We start from the raw sequence: 17,174 nt of genomic DNA on the forward strand, positions 1-17,174 counted from the left end.
CTTTACAAATTGTAGAGTTACCAAAAAAGGTAACTCTACAATTCTTTACAAATGAAAACTGTGACTATACGAAGGAATGAATTCCTCACAAGAGTTTGGTCAGATTGAGCTGGCTGAACATCGAAATAAGAGCACAAGCTCAATGAGACAGAAGCAGATGTAAAAGGTATATTAGATTTATTGCTGATTAGTCCTACTATTAAGAATTTTTTTTTCCCTATAATTTCAATCGACAGCTATTTTTTCAGGTCAGCGTCAAGATTCTGAGTCTACGCGTTCGATCCACTTCCAGCTTGTTTCATTATGTGGAATCCAAAATCAAGTCACTCCGCATGCCATGTTCAACTCTTGCGAGAAATTATAATTGAGTGGAATCGAGAGAAGAAAGAGAGTTTAGTAGTCTCCCAGATACTATGGCCTGTTTAGTAATTCTAAATCGTGTGCCTCAACGAAAATTCAAAAATAAAAGAATAAAAATTCATGGCTAAATTTCTCAAAAAAAAGTGAATAAAGAAGTTATTTGTTTCAGCCACCGAAGTGCTCTTGTGGGTAGAATTATTAGTATAATCTCCGTCATCACTACACCGGGTGGAAAAGACCTGAGTTCGAATCTCATCAATGAGGAAATCGTTTTCCCAAAGTGGGTGAGTTAGTTGTTCGTGCACGATACTATCAGGGGTCTTTCTCCGGGAAACTAGGGAATTTCGTCCAGAAAATCTTCAAATCCACCTTAGAGCATTCGCAATTAACAGAGATATTATGTACGGTGCAATATAGCCTAAGTTGCTGATGCACCTAAAACCCTACAACTTACCTGCATCATCAAGTCTCAACGCGCACAACATATGATTTAATGTTTCATATAAAGCAGCATCTCCTAAGGCAATACATCAATCATGTAACAGAAACAACTATAATGTTAATACACTAAAGGAAAACCAATTTATTCGTGAAAAGTTATGAAAATATTAGCTTACATAAATGTTTCACTTTCAGGACTTTGTTCTCCTTCTTGGGAATTCTGCTTGTTCTTGGAACCGGGCTCGATATCTCACAAGGTATGAAGAAGATCAAGTACAAAAGTAAGTAATCCTGTTCACTTATCTACCCTAGCATAATAGCAGAGCGACGGGGGGGGGGATAACAGTAAAGCAGTTCAGATTCCTGTTAACTTATAAATTCTTGTATTTGAACTTAGTACAACATATGAATGAAATTCATGGCAGTGAAGAAGTTCTTATTGGTTACTAGTAGTTATGAGTTTTGTTAGCAATAGGGCCCAATTTTCAACAGAGCCCAATTTTCTCCCATAAAATCAGTCTGAAATAATTTCAACGAATATTTCTCACACAGTAAGAAAGCAGCTTCCTAGTACAAGTTTCATTTGTGACAAAAACCGGAATTTGTTCGTAGAAATCGATCTTTTTAATATATACATAAACTGGATGGATATTCATGGCCGCCGTAGCTGTGGGTTGAATACTGGGATAGAATAGCATACGGGATTGAGTTAATTTGTCATTTTAGTTCATGTCACGGATAAATATGATGCTCTTTTTATATACTCTTCATCTTGTAAACTCCTATGATTTTAAGTGAACGTCCAAAGCATAAGCAAAAAAATTATTTATTTTATTTTTAAGTGAAGAAATTGAGCAGCATTCGAGTTCAGTTTGGTATCGGAGTCCCACAAATTAAGATCAACTTGGTAGTCAATTGGCAATTCTACCCCAGCCCACTTGGCAGAAAATTCTTGGTTAAACCTGAAGTGCAAAACCTGTGGTGTTTTAATGAAATGACAACCACGATATATTCTACTCCTGAGACATAAAGAATGAACTTACTGGAATTAACTGCCCAATTTGGATTATCCAGTAATCTCCATGGTGTTCAACAGCTTGGGCACTTCGGCAAAATGTTTTTACTCCACTTATACCTAACTAAAATCCTCAGTGTGGCATGTTGGATTTTACGTCTGTTTAACATAGCGACCCGTTACCAGCCCACGATCTCTAAGTCGTTGCTATTCGTAAATCCATTAGTTAACGACCATGAAAGCAATTTACTATAATCACGAAACTGTATTACCTTTTCTCGGTCGGCAACGTACATCATAGAAATCAAGAAAAACGAAATCATTGCAGATACTTTCGGTGGCTGAAGCTTACATCTCAGCAATCCAATCCAGTTTGGACAGAATCACAGCACAGTATAAACAAAGTAGAGGATCTGCTACCCTATTAGTGGATTGAGAGAAAGAGTGCCAAATCCGTACGTGGGTTTTTGTATTGAGAATATTCTCGAACGAGTTATACAATAATATGAATACTGAAAAATTAAAACTAAGGAATCATATCATTATATAATAGTATAGGATAATAGTTATATTATATTCAGTAAATTTCTATATTTTTAAACTGTTCTAGGTCTCTTTGCACGAATTCTGATTTGTTTTTCATTGGCGAGAAACACAAGAAAGATCTTCAACACGAAAACCCCTCCACATCAACTCTCCTGTCTTGACGGCATTCGCTTTCTTGGCATGACATGGGTCATATTTGCTCATACTTATATTTTTACAAGCATGAACACAAAACGTAAGTATTAAAAGGAAATACTAATGGTATGTCTTACTGTAATCATAATAGTATATCCCATTTTACCCTAAAAGTTTTCCGAGGAACAACTGCTCTATCTGCCATATTTGGGAAGCAAATTAAGTGCAAAACGACGTAGATTTTAATAATGCAGTAAGGCAACAGTCTTAGTTGAATTAAGCAAGAGTAAAGTGATTCATTAGGAACCTAATAACGTATAATTAGAGCAATAAAGGTTCGTAACATTTTAAATAGACCGCTAAAGGTAACAGCATGCATAGGCAAGAATATGATCCAGTTGGGATCATATTCCCTCATCAGAAAATATCGAAAATTTATTTTACAATTCTTCTGAACAAAAAATAGAAAACGCGTTTTTTTATTATGGAACGCTCCTGTTGAAGTCGTTAAAAAACGAGTTTCTTATTGGTAGAATGATTAACAGAAGAAAAATGAATCAGTGGGGTTAGGATGAATGTCCTGTTTTATTTATTTATTCATTTGAATCCAGAAGAATTTACTGTTTAGTAAGTACAGTGCTCTTAATCCTCGTAGCAGAACAACTTTGCCTTTTCAAAGATTTTACATGACATTGCGCTACTTTTAAACAGATAATATCACCCAAAAGTTAATCCCTCATTTATATAAAAGCTCATACACTTGCTAGAGCTGAACTCTAGCAAGCTCGTTAGTTAAATTGATAGTGTTCATAAAAGGAAGTCATATGTCTCTCAATGACTATCAAGCAGTATGAACGATAGTATAGAAGAATCTTCAGAATTATAGAATTGCTAATGAATGTTTTGTTGTTGAAATATTATTTAATAAAGAGGACTATCCTCTTCTCAGATAAAGTCTTTGTGAGTATCGCAGTGGTTAGAATCACCGTTCTCCCCACACGGGTGAAAAAAGCCTGTTCCCTTCATCATGTAGATGTTCATCTATCTAAATAATAAAGGGATGTTCTGATGTTCATATTGTCAGAAAGGACTGAGCAGTAAAAGAGAGTGTACATATGTTAAGCGCTCAAAGCGTCTAAGATGTCAAGCTATTGTGAGCATAAATCTGCGCTGCGGTCGGTTTGCTGGACGAAAAACCATTGTTTCCGAGAGATAAAACCACGCTGAAAACCAACCAACTCAGTCACATTCTTAAAAAAAAGTCCGTAAAAATTCCTTGCGTTATTAACGGGATTCAAACCCAGTGTATGTGAGCATTCAGACTGATTTGCACTAGAACACAATTTTTGATTTCACAAATAACAGAATCGTTTCTTCGTTTGAGCTCAATTTTATATTTTTGGATATTCTTCTTATTTTCTGTTTCAGCATTCCGGGAGAATTGTCTGTTTCATCTAATTTTGAAACAGGTAATTCTTTGAACAACTGATTTAATTATTATCACGTATTATGCGCCTTTTAGCTACAGTCAAAATAAAAGTAGGAATGTTTATAGGTCAAATTACTCTGATGAGTACAACGAACAAGTGTACATAGAAATCGAATGGGCCAGTAAATCAGACTGTATTATAATGATGGATTTTAACTTCCCAGATATTAACTGGAACTTGTGCATTGGTCACTCGCACTCTAGCAAGACTTTTGTGCATTTATTGGAGGATTGTTTTCTACAGCAACATGCTCGAGGGGCAACCAGAGGGAGTAATACTCTCAATCTGATTCAACCAGAAGGAGTAATACTCTTGAACTGATTATCAGTAGTGATTCTTCATGCATTAAGAATTTCTAGATAAAGGAACCACTAGGTGGAAGTGATCACAGTGTACTGATGTGGGATTTACTAAAAGATATAACTACCATCAAGAGTAAAAGGACGCGATTTTGTTTTCGTAAAGGTAACCACAGTGGTTTCAAACAGTGTTAAGGCTTTTCATACTAGACCAGGCTATTTGCATTTAGACCTGGGAAAAATTGCTTCAGAAGCTTTCTAAACAGTTTCCAGCTCAGGAATCATTCCTGAATAACATATCCAAAATTCGACAAAATCGGAACCCGGGAACACCCCCAAAAATTGATTTCAAAATGCCGGACTGGCTGTGTCTTAATAAACGCAAAAAGAAACTAATTTATGCTTTGTAGAGGGAGATAATGCGTTTATTTACAGTTAAAATATTTCAAATAAAAACAGCTTTCAAAAATATACCACACAACCATTTTTTGTTATGAAATTTTGATATTAAAATATTTTACAGAATTTTAAAATCAAGAAAACGATTATTTCAAAAATTGTTTCATGTTCTGTTCATTACAGAAGTCAACTTAGTCAAAGACAAGCTTAAACGTCTTCATCACTGTCATCATATTTATTATTGGCAGTGGGGTGGTCGTTATTGCAACCACTGATTTGGCACTCGCCACAAGCAGTTGAACAGGACAATCCGTAACGCTTGCATCTACATTGTGAAGTATCACATTTCGTCTTGCAGGAACAGCGGATCATGTTGCGTAGATAATCTGGAGCTGGTGGCATGTCGCAGAGTATAGAGTAGTAGGAATTATTCTTTACATACCAACCCCACTCTTCTGCATTGATCCTCTCTTCTGAAAACTTCCAGGGTCTTATTTGAAAGCATATGCGAAAGCTGTGGTACTTTGTGGACGAATCGGTAGGTGGCAAAAGCTCGGGTGTAACAAATGATGTAGTTGCAGCTACCTTTTCAACTAACATTCGATGACGCAGTGTTTGTGTATTCCAATGTTTTGTAGCCATACAACAAAAGCATTGCCTTTCTTCCAGCGACTTAAATATCTGAGTGTTGGCAACAATCAGAACAAAATGTATTTGCAACTGAACGGAGTTCACCCACCTTCATCAGTTTATGAGCAACTTGCAGTGTCACTACCCAACAATGATTGAATGCTGAGAATATCATACACAGGAATGTCCCCTTCTTATGTCACTGCGATAGTACAACTTGAAACCACTGTCCTTGGCATGGTATAGAAGCAGAATCAGCAAGTCGGTTTCTTCCCCTATAGTTGTTGTATTTGTATTTTCTGATGATGAGACTGCAGCATCCATTTGCATTGTGCACAGTACAGCCATGCTTCTTCAAGATCTCACCTATAAGGGAAATCACTGCTTGCTTAATGTTTTCATTAGCCAAGAAGTGTTCCTTCTTGCCGACAAACTGCATGCCCGCACTGTGGTTAACATTTCTACTTGTCTTGGTACTGCATCTTCTGTGGGCGGTGTTCTTGATCGTAGGAGACCCGCCGTAGCCATCAAAACCAATGGTAGCTTTTCCATAGATTTTCAGAGTGAAATCAGCATAGGAGATTGCAATTTTTTCAAAAATTTCACTGTTATGCCATGGAATACGATATAGTAGAGATCCACCATCCAATACATGCTGGTCTGTACACTGAATTTCTTCAGCTCCTTCCATGCGTAAATTTTCAGTGTATTTCAATATTTTATGAGCTAACTGAGACTTGTCGACTTTCCTCAACATGCTTCGTGATTCGAATAATGCAGAAGGATACGCACAAAGTTCATAATACATGACATCTTCAAGATTCACGTCAACGCCAGTGGCAACAGTCATCATTATCTGAAAGAGGAGTGCAGGATCTACTTGTATATCGACATGGCTCACAACGGCAGCAAAAAACTCCTATGGTTTATACTTTGTCTGACCTTTTGGCAGAATATGTGAATACAAAATATTAATAAATACTACACAAAATATTAAAAATTATTAAATATATATTTTTAATATTTTGAATTTTTATTTTTAATAATTATAATTTTAATAATATTCAATAATTTTAATCTTCTATTAAATATTAAAAAGCAAATTTACAAAATTCACAAATAAACGAAATATATTCGCCATAGAGCCGTGAATTAGTTTCTTTTTGCATTTAGGAGGAAACAGCCAGTCCGCCATTTTGAAATCCATTTTTGGGGGTGTTCCGTGGTCCGATTTTGCATATGTTATTCAGCAATGATTTCTGAGCTGGAAACTCTTTAGAACGGTTCTGAAGCAATTTTGCCCAAGTTAAAGGGAAATTTGCTTTAGTTTGCCTGAACTATACCAACTAAAGATGAATATGGCTAAAACAAAAGTAATGATGAACAAATATGCCACAGAAAGGGACATAATGATTAAAAAAGCAGTAATTGAAAAGGTGGAGTCATATACTTATCTGGGACAAGTTATTAGCTGTAATAATGATAAATGACTGGAAGTCAAGAGAAGAATAAATTTTGGATGGATAGCATTCAGGAAATAGTCACATACTGAAGAGCAATATCCCAATTTGTCTGAAACGTAAAATAATGAACCAATGTATACTCCCCACAATCACTTATGGGAGTGAAACTTGGGCACTCCGCAAGAGAATGGAAGAGAAGCTGAGAACTACACAGCAAAAAATGAAAGAATTATATTAGGAATCAGGCTGTTAGATAAGAAGAGAAACACATGCATTAGGCAGCAAACTCAAGTAAAGGACATTCTTATCAGAACTAAAATGGTCTTGGGCAGGACACATAGCTCGAAAACGTGATGACATATGGACTAAGAAAATAAAATAATGGTACCCAAGTGGAGCTAGAAGAAAATCTGGAAGACAACGACGGAGATGGACAAATGAAATTCATGAGTTTTTGGGTAGTAAATGGATCGCCATTGCACAAAACAGAAGGAACTGGAAAGGTACTGGAGAGGCTTTCATCCTGCAATGGATTGAAAATGGCTGATGATGATACCGACTAAGAAATACTGTTCAAATATTAGGCCGAAATGGATGTGAGACGAACTAGTGAGATTCGAGGCAGAGAAGGAAAATGCGTAAGATGCATATAAATTATCAGACGACACTGAAGCCTATGGCAGATATAAGTTAGTCTGTAATGAAGTGACAAAGAACGTTAGGCAAGCGAAGGCAGATCACGAGAAATCTTTGGCAACAGAAGCTAAGAAACAGAAAATAATTCTTTACATAAACTCGAGAAGAAAGGGGATGAATCAGATTGGCCCACTTGATATCGATGGTGTTCGACTGCTGAAGATCCTGCTCAGTTAGCAGGATCAGACAGAATGGGTATTTTGCATCTACATTCACACATGAGGATAATGTCGGACGTTAATCACACAGTAACAAAGTGCTAAATGATTTTGTAATAACTGAGGGCAAAGTAGAGGAGAAATTGTTGAAGTGAAACATAAAAAAGGCACCTTTTTTGATGAGATCTATCCAGTTATATTAAAGAAGGGGGCAAAGGAAGTAAGCAAACCCTTAGCCATAATTAGGAGAGTACCCTTGGGCTCAGGGGAAGTTCCTACGGAGTGGATATGTGAAATGTATCCCGAATTCGCAAAGGGAAATCGAAGGGTGACACGAGTAATTACAGACCTGTAAATTTAACTTCAGTTCTGGGGAAAATAATAAAGCCATTTGTTAAAGATGCATTGCAGGATCATCTGAACAACACTGCAGTACTAATTCGGACACAGCATGAGTTTGTTAAGTGGAAGTCGTGTCTGGCCAATTTGATTGGAACTGTATGCACAAAGGAACTGGATGCAAAAAAAATAATTTTGATATCATATACTTGGATTTCAGGAAAGCTTTTGACACTCTTGCGCATGGAAGATTACTGAACAAATTGGAGTAGTATGGTATTAAGTGTAAGCTACTACAATGGATAAAAAGGTGAGAGAGTGGTAATCAATGGACGCTATTCTTCATGGACTAATGTAAATAGTGTAGTCACCCAAGGTTCGGTGTTCTTTTGTATATTTATCAATGATATTGATGAAGGTATATCGGGCTTAATGTCGAAGTTTGCAGATGATACAAAGTTTGGCAGGATTGTTAATGACAGTAATAGAAGTGTACCACTGCAACAGGATCTAGAAAATTTAGGCAGATGGGCTGAGAACTGGAAACTGAAGTTTAACATTGACAAATGCAAATTACTGCATATGGGTACAAATCTACCACCCTAAGTGGTACTGCACTTAGGGTTGTAGAAAATGAAAAGACCTGGGTGAAATTGTGCAGTCAGATATGAAGTTTTCTGGGCAATGCAGACAGGCTGCAAGAGCAGGTTATAGGGTTTTGTTAATAATGTACAGGAATTTTGCTACTAGGGAAAAGGAGGTGATTATCCCTTTGTATAAGGCAATGGGCAGGCAACGCCTTGATTACTGCATACAGGTCTGGAGGCCTCATTTTAGGAAGGATATAAATAGAGTTGCTTGAGCGTGTACAGAGAAGTTTATCTATGTGCAGACTTTTGAAAAGGGGAAAGGTATGATGATTACAGTTTTTTTTGATGTTTTATCTTTTCGCATTTGTATTTAATATTACAGTTCAGATGCTTGCAGTTAATGTTACACTTCAAAAATTTCTAGATCAAGAAATGCAAAAGTGGGCTGTATTATTTTATCCATTTTTTCTCCTTTCAACCTTGGGAGAATGGTTTACTTCTGCCAAGTTAATGGTCCTTCCGCTAGGAGGCAGAAGTTCCAGCGAGTGACCAAGGGACTTTAATAGGTCAGTAAATTAGTACGGGTAGCACTCATATAAAAATAAAAAAGATGGATTTCCTTTCTAGATAGCTGACTTTTATTTTAGGTTGTTATGTGTACGAAAGAAATTCATGAAGAACTATAATCCGCAAGAATTTTAATACTACCACGGAGAAATCGATTGACCACTCGAAACGCTTAGCAGCGGGAGACTTTTATTTAAACAGTCATTCCGTTTGCGTTAACTATTTTATTTATTTATGTTAATTTTGCTTATACTTAAATTGACGTTAATATAATATTAACGTCAATTTTCATATTTTGTTTGGGTATGTCGATTGGCTGAATCGAAGTTCAGATTAGCATTTTGGTTGTTGTATTTCTGTTTTCAGTATAGAGTGGTGGCCACGTCGTATTCTCCGTTTGCAGTTTAGTTGTTCAATAGATTTTTTTGTATTTGGATCGTATAGAAGCATCCATTGACATCAGGTTGGATAAAGATCGACCACGGAAATTTGATCCTTTTAGGAGAGCAAAACTGCCGATGTCCCGTTGAATAGATGGTGCTTGGGAACTCTTTGTCTTTATTTACGTTGAAAATAGCACTCATGTTTTTGGGGAGGGGCGAGGATACTTTGCTTTTGGGTGGAGTGTTATGTGCTTGCATTCTTGAAGGCGAGGATTCCTTTCTCTTATATAAATTTTGTATTTTACTTAGTACCCTTGTCTTCGCCGCATTTGTTTCTTGACATTAGTTTATTTTTTTTATACCAATTTGAATTCCAGCTTATATGTAACTTTGTCTTTCATTACTATGTTTTCACTCTCGTTAAAATGTGAACTAGAATTTCTTTAGACGCAGTTGTCAAACAAATATTTGTTTTGTTTTTTTTTTTATTGTAACTCTTTATAACTAAAAGTGCCCTACTCTCGTTCAATTAGGGGACGGGAAAAATGTTTTGGAATATATGAGGAATCCTGTCTTTCAGCCAGTAAATAATGCACAAACTGCGGTCGATAGCTTCCTCTTTATAAGGTAAGTTGGTGTTTTTATTTAAATCTCGATGACTTCATTTTCATTTGTTGATTATATAATTCTCTCCTACATTCTAAGAAAACAACGTGAAAAATAAACAGGAAAAATATTTTTTCTTTAGGTTATCCAGGTTTATAATGAAGCACACTGGTCATAAGTTGAATTTCCCCTCCCAGATGGAGTTCATGTAATCAGCTCAAATTCTGCATTGCATCAGGCCTGCACGACAGGAAATTATTTCATTTGAATTAATTCCTTTCTTCCATGCAGAATTATAAATTGTTTATAATTTTTTTTTTATAATTTAATCACTGTTATTATTTATAATTATGTTATAATTTAAGTATAATTATTATAAATTAACTATTTATTCTCAGAATACTAGCAATATTAATACTGATTATTGTCCCAATGAGCAGTGATGCAGTCAATTATTGCATAGTAGTAGCTTGCTCTAAAATAGCGAATGCTAGACGCCGGTAGATCTTCCTACCAAAGATAGAAAAAGAGAAATGCTGGAATTTTCTCACCCAACGTTGGCAATCCAGGTGGTCCTCATCTACTGTCTGCGCGGTAGCACAGTGGTATCATCACCGTCCTCCCCACACCGGGTGGAAAAGGTACACGTACACGTTTTTGCCCGCCTTAGCTACGAACCAGACATCGTTGACTATACGTGTTGTTCCCTTCTTTGTGTGATTCTGATATCAACCCGACTGAGTCTTCTGTTCTGCCATATGTCGGCCTGGCAGCCTACCTGAAATTTTATTATACAAAATCGGTTAGCAGGCTTTGCCACCTGATTTCTCCAACAACTAGACTGCTGATTGCAAATCCCTGATTGGACTACACGACGACTAGCGATTAAATCTTTCAGGTGTTCTGTACTCACTTCCCTTTTCAGTATTCTGATGTGTTTTTTTTGTTTGTTTCTTTTTTTACTTTTTGTGAATTTAAATCTTTTTACTTATTTCTATGTATTTATTACTTTATTTTTATTTATTTACTTTTTTTAAATTTCTTTTCTGTTACCATCCATCGGTTTGGGCTCCCAGTGGTACGCGATCTGCTGCATCCATTGCAATTGATTTTTCCTCCAGTGAATGTGGGATTCTTACCTGTCACTAACTTTGACAGTACGTGTATTGTTGTGACCCACTGCCTCGTGGCAGGGACGGATAGTAGAGAGTAGCCATCCTGGTGAACCCGGCTACCTAGTAGCCTAGTGGCCAGAAACAACAATGACAAGATACACATATCTATTATCATACTCATATCTGATAATTTTACAGTGTTCTGTATTCATCACAGTTTACCGCATACGGAGTTGAACTGACGCTTATATTCCGCCGTACATAACACACGGCACGTCTTCTTGTGGTATGTAGCCTATTAAAGGCATCTCCTTGTGCGGAAATGGCTTCGCTGGACTGCACCTTCTGCATCTGAAATTGGCGTATCTGCTCATCAGTCATCATCTCCGACTGCTGCTTCTCTATGTGCAACTAAAGATAATATAAGGAATGCATCTACTTGCGATGCATTCCTTTTATTATCTTTAGTTGTAGCATTTCATTTCCTTCTGCCGCAGTGACTCCATTAGGTGGTGCATCTCCTTGTGGGCATTCCTTATTTCACTTGGAACTGGTACGTCTCCTTTTGTGATCCATTCCTTAGTTCATCTGGAACTGATGCATCTCCTTGTGATGCAATGACTTTAATGACATGGACATCTCCTTTAAATGATGCGATTTGGTTCATACGCATATGTATTGTATTATTTTACCCTACCGTGTTATGTTTTACATATTATATAAAGCATTTGTACTGTATTCTATATAGGTGGAGAGGTTGAAAGAGAAGCTGACTGGAGTGCCAAGTTTAAAAAAATGACTATATGGTCTCTTCTCAGTAACAATCATGCAGATCAGTGCACAGAGGGCGCGGACTATAGCCTCGCAGTTGGCACTTGCCATTGAGGGGACAAAGGCTGACCTGGTGTTGTTGCAAGATCCCTGGAGACTTCGTGGCCATGCTGTTGGCTACCCGAAGCGGTACAGGGTGGTAGAGGCTTCGGAGAGCCCATACGCAGTAATATTGATATCTAACCCGTACCGTGCGATTATCGCGATCACATCATTGTGTGATTCACATGTGTGTGTGTGTGCTGAAGTTGTGGAGCCTCTGGGCACCATTTACTTTGCTATATCGCTTTACAGTAAACCTTTACAGTGTATAGAGGCCTTCACACAATATCCGGAGCGGGTACTGCACACGCTGGGTTCGGCTAATATCATTGTGGGAATGGATTCAAATTCCAGATCTAGCATTTGGAGAGGAAGAGAGGAGCTTGAAGAGCTCCTAACCTCCTCGGGGATGATGGTACCGAACGATCCGGATCAGCTCCCCACTTTCTCCTCCTTGGCAGAGGAATCTTACATTGACGTAACATGAAGTATCGGTTCTCTGGTGAGATATTTCAAAAATTACAAACGCTAAACCTCAAGGAGCACTAACGAGCCTATAGCGACTGCATTATCAACCTTGAAAATATTGGAGAATGCTCTACTGCCAAAGTTGATGGATCAGATCCTGGCCCGTGAGCCTGAACAAATTTAATATTCAATATCTAATTAATCAACAATTACGAACCTCCTTACATTGAAAACAGCGATACTGAACGCTTTTCAAGCCGGAAATGAAGTTGCAATAATATATGCTGATATAAAGGCCACCTTCGATAGCCTGAATGTACATGCCCTACTGCAACACGCTTTCCAAATTAAAGGAACATTGCTGAAATGCTTGCAGTCCCTAAATACTTGTTGGTCCATTTATTTTCATACAGAGAGTCAGATCCTCCAACGACAAGTCTATGAAGGAGTTCTACAAGGTGGCGTCTTATCCTGACTTCTCTTTACCGCAATAACGATCCCATTCTGCTTAGGCAGAGACGATATACACACGAACACAAATGGCATTAAGATTTTAACGACCGTCCAACCGTTCATGTCTAATATTGCATTGTGTGACCAGATTAATCATAAGGTTATGGAGTTATTAGATAAATTTGGCCTAGCCCTAAATTCTCCGAAGGCTATACTGGTCTACTGTCTGAAAAAAAATCACCTACGCTCTTACAAGCCAAAACTAAATGGTATGCCTATCCTAATTGTGACAACTTATAGAAATCTGGGAATAACATTTGATACTAAACTTACGTTCACGCCTCATTTCACTTGCTTGTAAAGAGAATGAACTATCTACATTGGACAACCAAACAACACCTCTTGTACGTGAAACAAACTGCGACAACCGCACGATATATAAGAACAACAGTGTATTCGGCCATATTGTATGGTGCTGAATTGTGGGCTTCAGCCACCCCTACCCACATTAGGAGAATATATGCAACTGAATTCTGGCTGCTGAAGTGTGCCAAAAGTAAACACAATCTCCCCCATCAGTTAAGGACCACTCAGCTTGCTGAACAGCTGAAACTACAGCGTTTTTCAGACATCATTGCCTGGAAATGACTGATAACTACAATGAAGATTATGACAGTGCTTCTGGGAGTTTTGTGTTTCACATATCCCGCCATTTTCCTTAAGAGGCACGAAATCCCTGAGGATGAAAGACAACACAGTGAAGATGGCCTATAGGTTCATACCAGCTATGGCGTTGGAATAAATCCACAACTTATCTCAAAGTTCTGTGCGTTTTTTTTGAACAATTGTGTGTACTCAATGGTGTGCTTATGTGAACAAGTGTACCACGCCGATAGCGTGTTCAGTAGTGGTGTTGTTACACTGAGCAATTTGTATGTTAACTGTAAGGACTCTAGACAGAAATGCAGTGTAAATCTAATCACTCTATTTTTTATTCCTTTACATTGTATTATATGTAAATTCCCTGGCATTTACTGACGTGAAGGGAATTTGTCACTCACCAATGTAACGCTCTTTTTTTTTATTTTGGTAGGACAAATAAAGATTTATTTATATGTAAAGAACTGGAAGGTACATGGGGCCATGTCCACTAGTGACCACAGAGTCTACCTCTGACATGATGGTTGATGTAAGAACCAGAACAAGAGTCGATACTACAAAGTATCTGACAAAGAATTTAAATTAGAAGGGTTTCTTCACTTCGGTGTGGCTTTCCTTTCAAAATTGTGAACCGTGGCCATCGTTTTCTGCTTAGAAGAAGGCAGAATTTGTGACAATGAGTGACAAGAGTGCAACGAGTCTGTGCAGTTACCCATAGGAAACGACGGTGTCTTCAACGGATAGTTCTGTGGTGGTCACCAGACTTAAAGACAAGTACAGCAAACAAGAAACCGTCTTCAAAAAGTGAGAATGAATTTTATCTCTTGTAATTTGCAACACCTAAAGAGATGTTATCAACAGATCTGGGACACTTATTATAGGAGGATTGCTGAAGCGAAGAGAGCCGCCTGGCAAAACTTCGTGGAGAACAAGGGATCTGCTAATCCTTGGTCCTCCGTGTATAGACTAATAACCGATAAAAAAAACAGCGCAATGATTTAAAGTCAACAGTGAGTACAGTCCAGGGCTGCAATGAATCTGTCTCAGTGATATTACAAAGTTGTTATACAAAGAAACATCGAATGATATTGAGCACTCGCAGACTGTGATAACCAATGAAATATGCAATAATGATGTAAGCGGGTCTCCCCTTTCACTCCCGCTGAGCTTCAGCTTGCTGTGCAGGCATCAAAAGTGGGAAAGGCTCCAGGACTATATCTTATGGTAGCAGCCAATATTAAGTAGGTGCACTAGGCGTTTCCTGATGTGCTGTCTGACTTTTTAAATTCCTGTCTTGCAGAGGAATTTTACACTCTGATCTGGAAGAGGGTGGTGCCGAGAATTATCATCAACAGCCCTGAGAGTCCCATGAACGAGCCATATTGATATCGGCATATTGAATTACTCCCAGTATTGAGAGTGTTTCTTGAGCGACTTTCCTTGGAGTGATTGGTGTTTCACTATGAGGCCTGGGTTTGTCATCGCACTACCAGTGTGGCTTTAAGAGTAGCTCCTTGGCGGAGGATGCCGTGTTGAGAGTGATAAACTGGTCCAATGAACATCTTGGTCATTTTTCCTAAGCTTGTTCACGGATTTTCAGGGGGTGTTCGATGCTCTGTGCTGGGGCCAGTGTCCACCGCAGGGCTAGAGGTTTCCTTTGCCACAGGAATCTCTACTGCATCTGAAGGACTATTTACAACAAAGGCAAGTGACTGTTAGAATATCCTACATAGACCAGACAAGATCTGTGGAGAGAGGCTCACCATAGGGCTAAGTCTTTGACAGAGCCCTATGGAAATGGGTATTAGACTCCCGCAGGGATTTGAGAAGCGGGCGCAAGCCTGTTTAGCCCGACTATTATCATGAGTCTCACAGAGTAAGCTACAGGTTTCTGAGCAAAGGTCAAATGGCTGTGTTGCTGAGGGAACGCTTCAGGTGGACGCCGTTCCCTATTTGGATTGGAAAATTAACGGAGGGCCTTGCACCTCCTGTACAACAACATTTTTTGTCCCAATCCTGACATACGCGGCCGGAGCTTGTGAAGGGAGAGTTGAAAACCCTCATGTTTGACAGATCCTTCTCTCTGCACAGAGGTCTGCTCTTGTCGGCATGCTAAGGTTTGTAGAACAGTGATACCGATGCACAATGTGTATTAGCCAGTAAAATTCTAGCTGGTCAGCTGGTAGCCCAGGCCTGCCTGAGGTATTCTTGAAGAGAGGGTTTCCTCTACTGGCTTTCAGCGTCTGGTCGTGCCCGGTTGGACCAGAGGATGTTGCCTCGAAGTTAACACATGAGTGGGGAAAGTCAATGATGAACTGAAGGCCATATGGCAAAATCAATGGGCCAATTCTGAGGAGGGTCGTCATTTATACGCCTATATTCCCTCTAATCATACCGTAAGACGGCGAAGGCCTTGGCTCCATTTTCCGCTTGGTTGTCTGCTAAATCCCCACTGGATATGGCTTGAAGTCGAGGTTCCTCCAGGAGAGCCGGACAATCGAGCAAACTGCCTTCGCATTTTGCTCGATTGTCCTTATTACTCAAATTTCGGTGGGATGCGCTGGCTCTCTCTCTCTCTCTCTCTCTCTCAGTCCACTTTGTTGAAACTGTGTATTGATAAAATTGTATTCAGCAGGTTTCTCGGTTTTGTGAAAGGCTTCTTCGGACGCCAGGTACAGTTCGCTGGATAATGCGACCCATCTCCTTGTAGTGAAGATGGAGACGCCGTCCCAGCCGAGAAGCTAAATGATCGTTCATGTCATATGGTTAATTTTTATTGGAGTTACTGAGATGGCTTGGTTCCGCCCTTGCTCTTTGTGATGATATACAAGACTATACAATGGACAGAAATGGGTGTAGACATGCAGTTACTGAGATGGCTTGTGATTTTTATTAACATGAATAACATGCTAACCTTTGAAAGAGGTTCAGATACAATTCATAGCTGACAAGTAGTTTCATATGGGCGAAAGCCCAGGAGGCAACTAGAATAAGGGTTAATTGAAATGGTAAATTACAGTGAACTGATTACTCCCATAGGGAATTTAATCAACCACCCATGTAAAGAAAGGCAAAATATACAGGCCTCCCTTTTTTGGCCATCCTATTAGTGTCTGCACTAATAAGATGGCCTAAAAAGAAAGGACCTGTGAGGGAAATTAATTTAAGTGCTTAAAGGTTTAAATGGATTGAGTAAACCTAATAACGATAGTATTCGAACTCTTCTTTGGACAACGTGCATAACAGGACATAAATTGAAAACGGACGGTTTCAGAATACATGTGCGAAAACTTGCTTTCATCCAGAGGTTAACGTATTATTAGGAAATACCTTCCATCTGGTGCTGTGGTAGTGGATAGTCTTAACAAAATTTAGGATTCGAGGGATTGCTAGAAGAGGAATGCACAAATGAGGGGGGGGGGGATAATCATTTGTCATTGATGGCGTGTAAATTTGCTCTCCCATGCTTTATTTTTCATATTCCACAA

At 38.6% G+C, this 17,174-nt stretch overlaps 1 protein-coding gene across 1 annotated transcript in view; it reads left to right on the forward strand.

Moving 5' to 3' along the window:
• Positions 1-17,174, forward strand: part of LOC150087185 (nose resistant to fluoxetine protein 6-like) — a 170,653-nt gene that overhangs the window by 54,289 nt on the left and 99,190 nt on the right. The window contains exons 5-8 of the mRNA XM_090372400.1: positions 997-1,082; positions 2,427-2,597; positions 10,045-10,138; positions 11,701-11,785. Coding sequence (XP_090228526.1) covers positions 997-1,082; positions 2,427-2,597; positions 10,045-10,138; positions 11,701-11,785 — 436 coding nt within the window. The remainder of the gene's footprint in view (positions 1-996; positions 1,083-2,426; positions 2,598-10,044; positions 10,139-11,700; positions 11,786-17,174) is intronic.

The sequence above is a fragment of the Mastigoproctus giganteus genome, chromosome 4, assembly GCF_048544385.1.
Source record: "Mastigoproctus giganteus isolate SK-2022 chromosome 4, ASM4854438v1, whole genome shotgun sequence".
NCBI lineage: Eukaryota > Metazoa > Arthropoda > Arachnida > Uropygi > Thelyphonidae > Mastigoproctus > Mastigoproctus giganteus.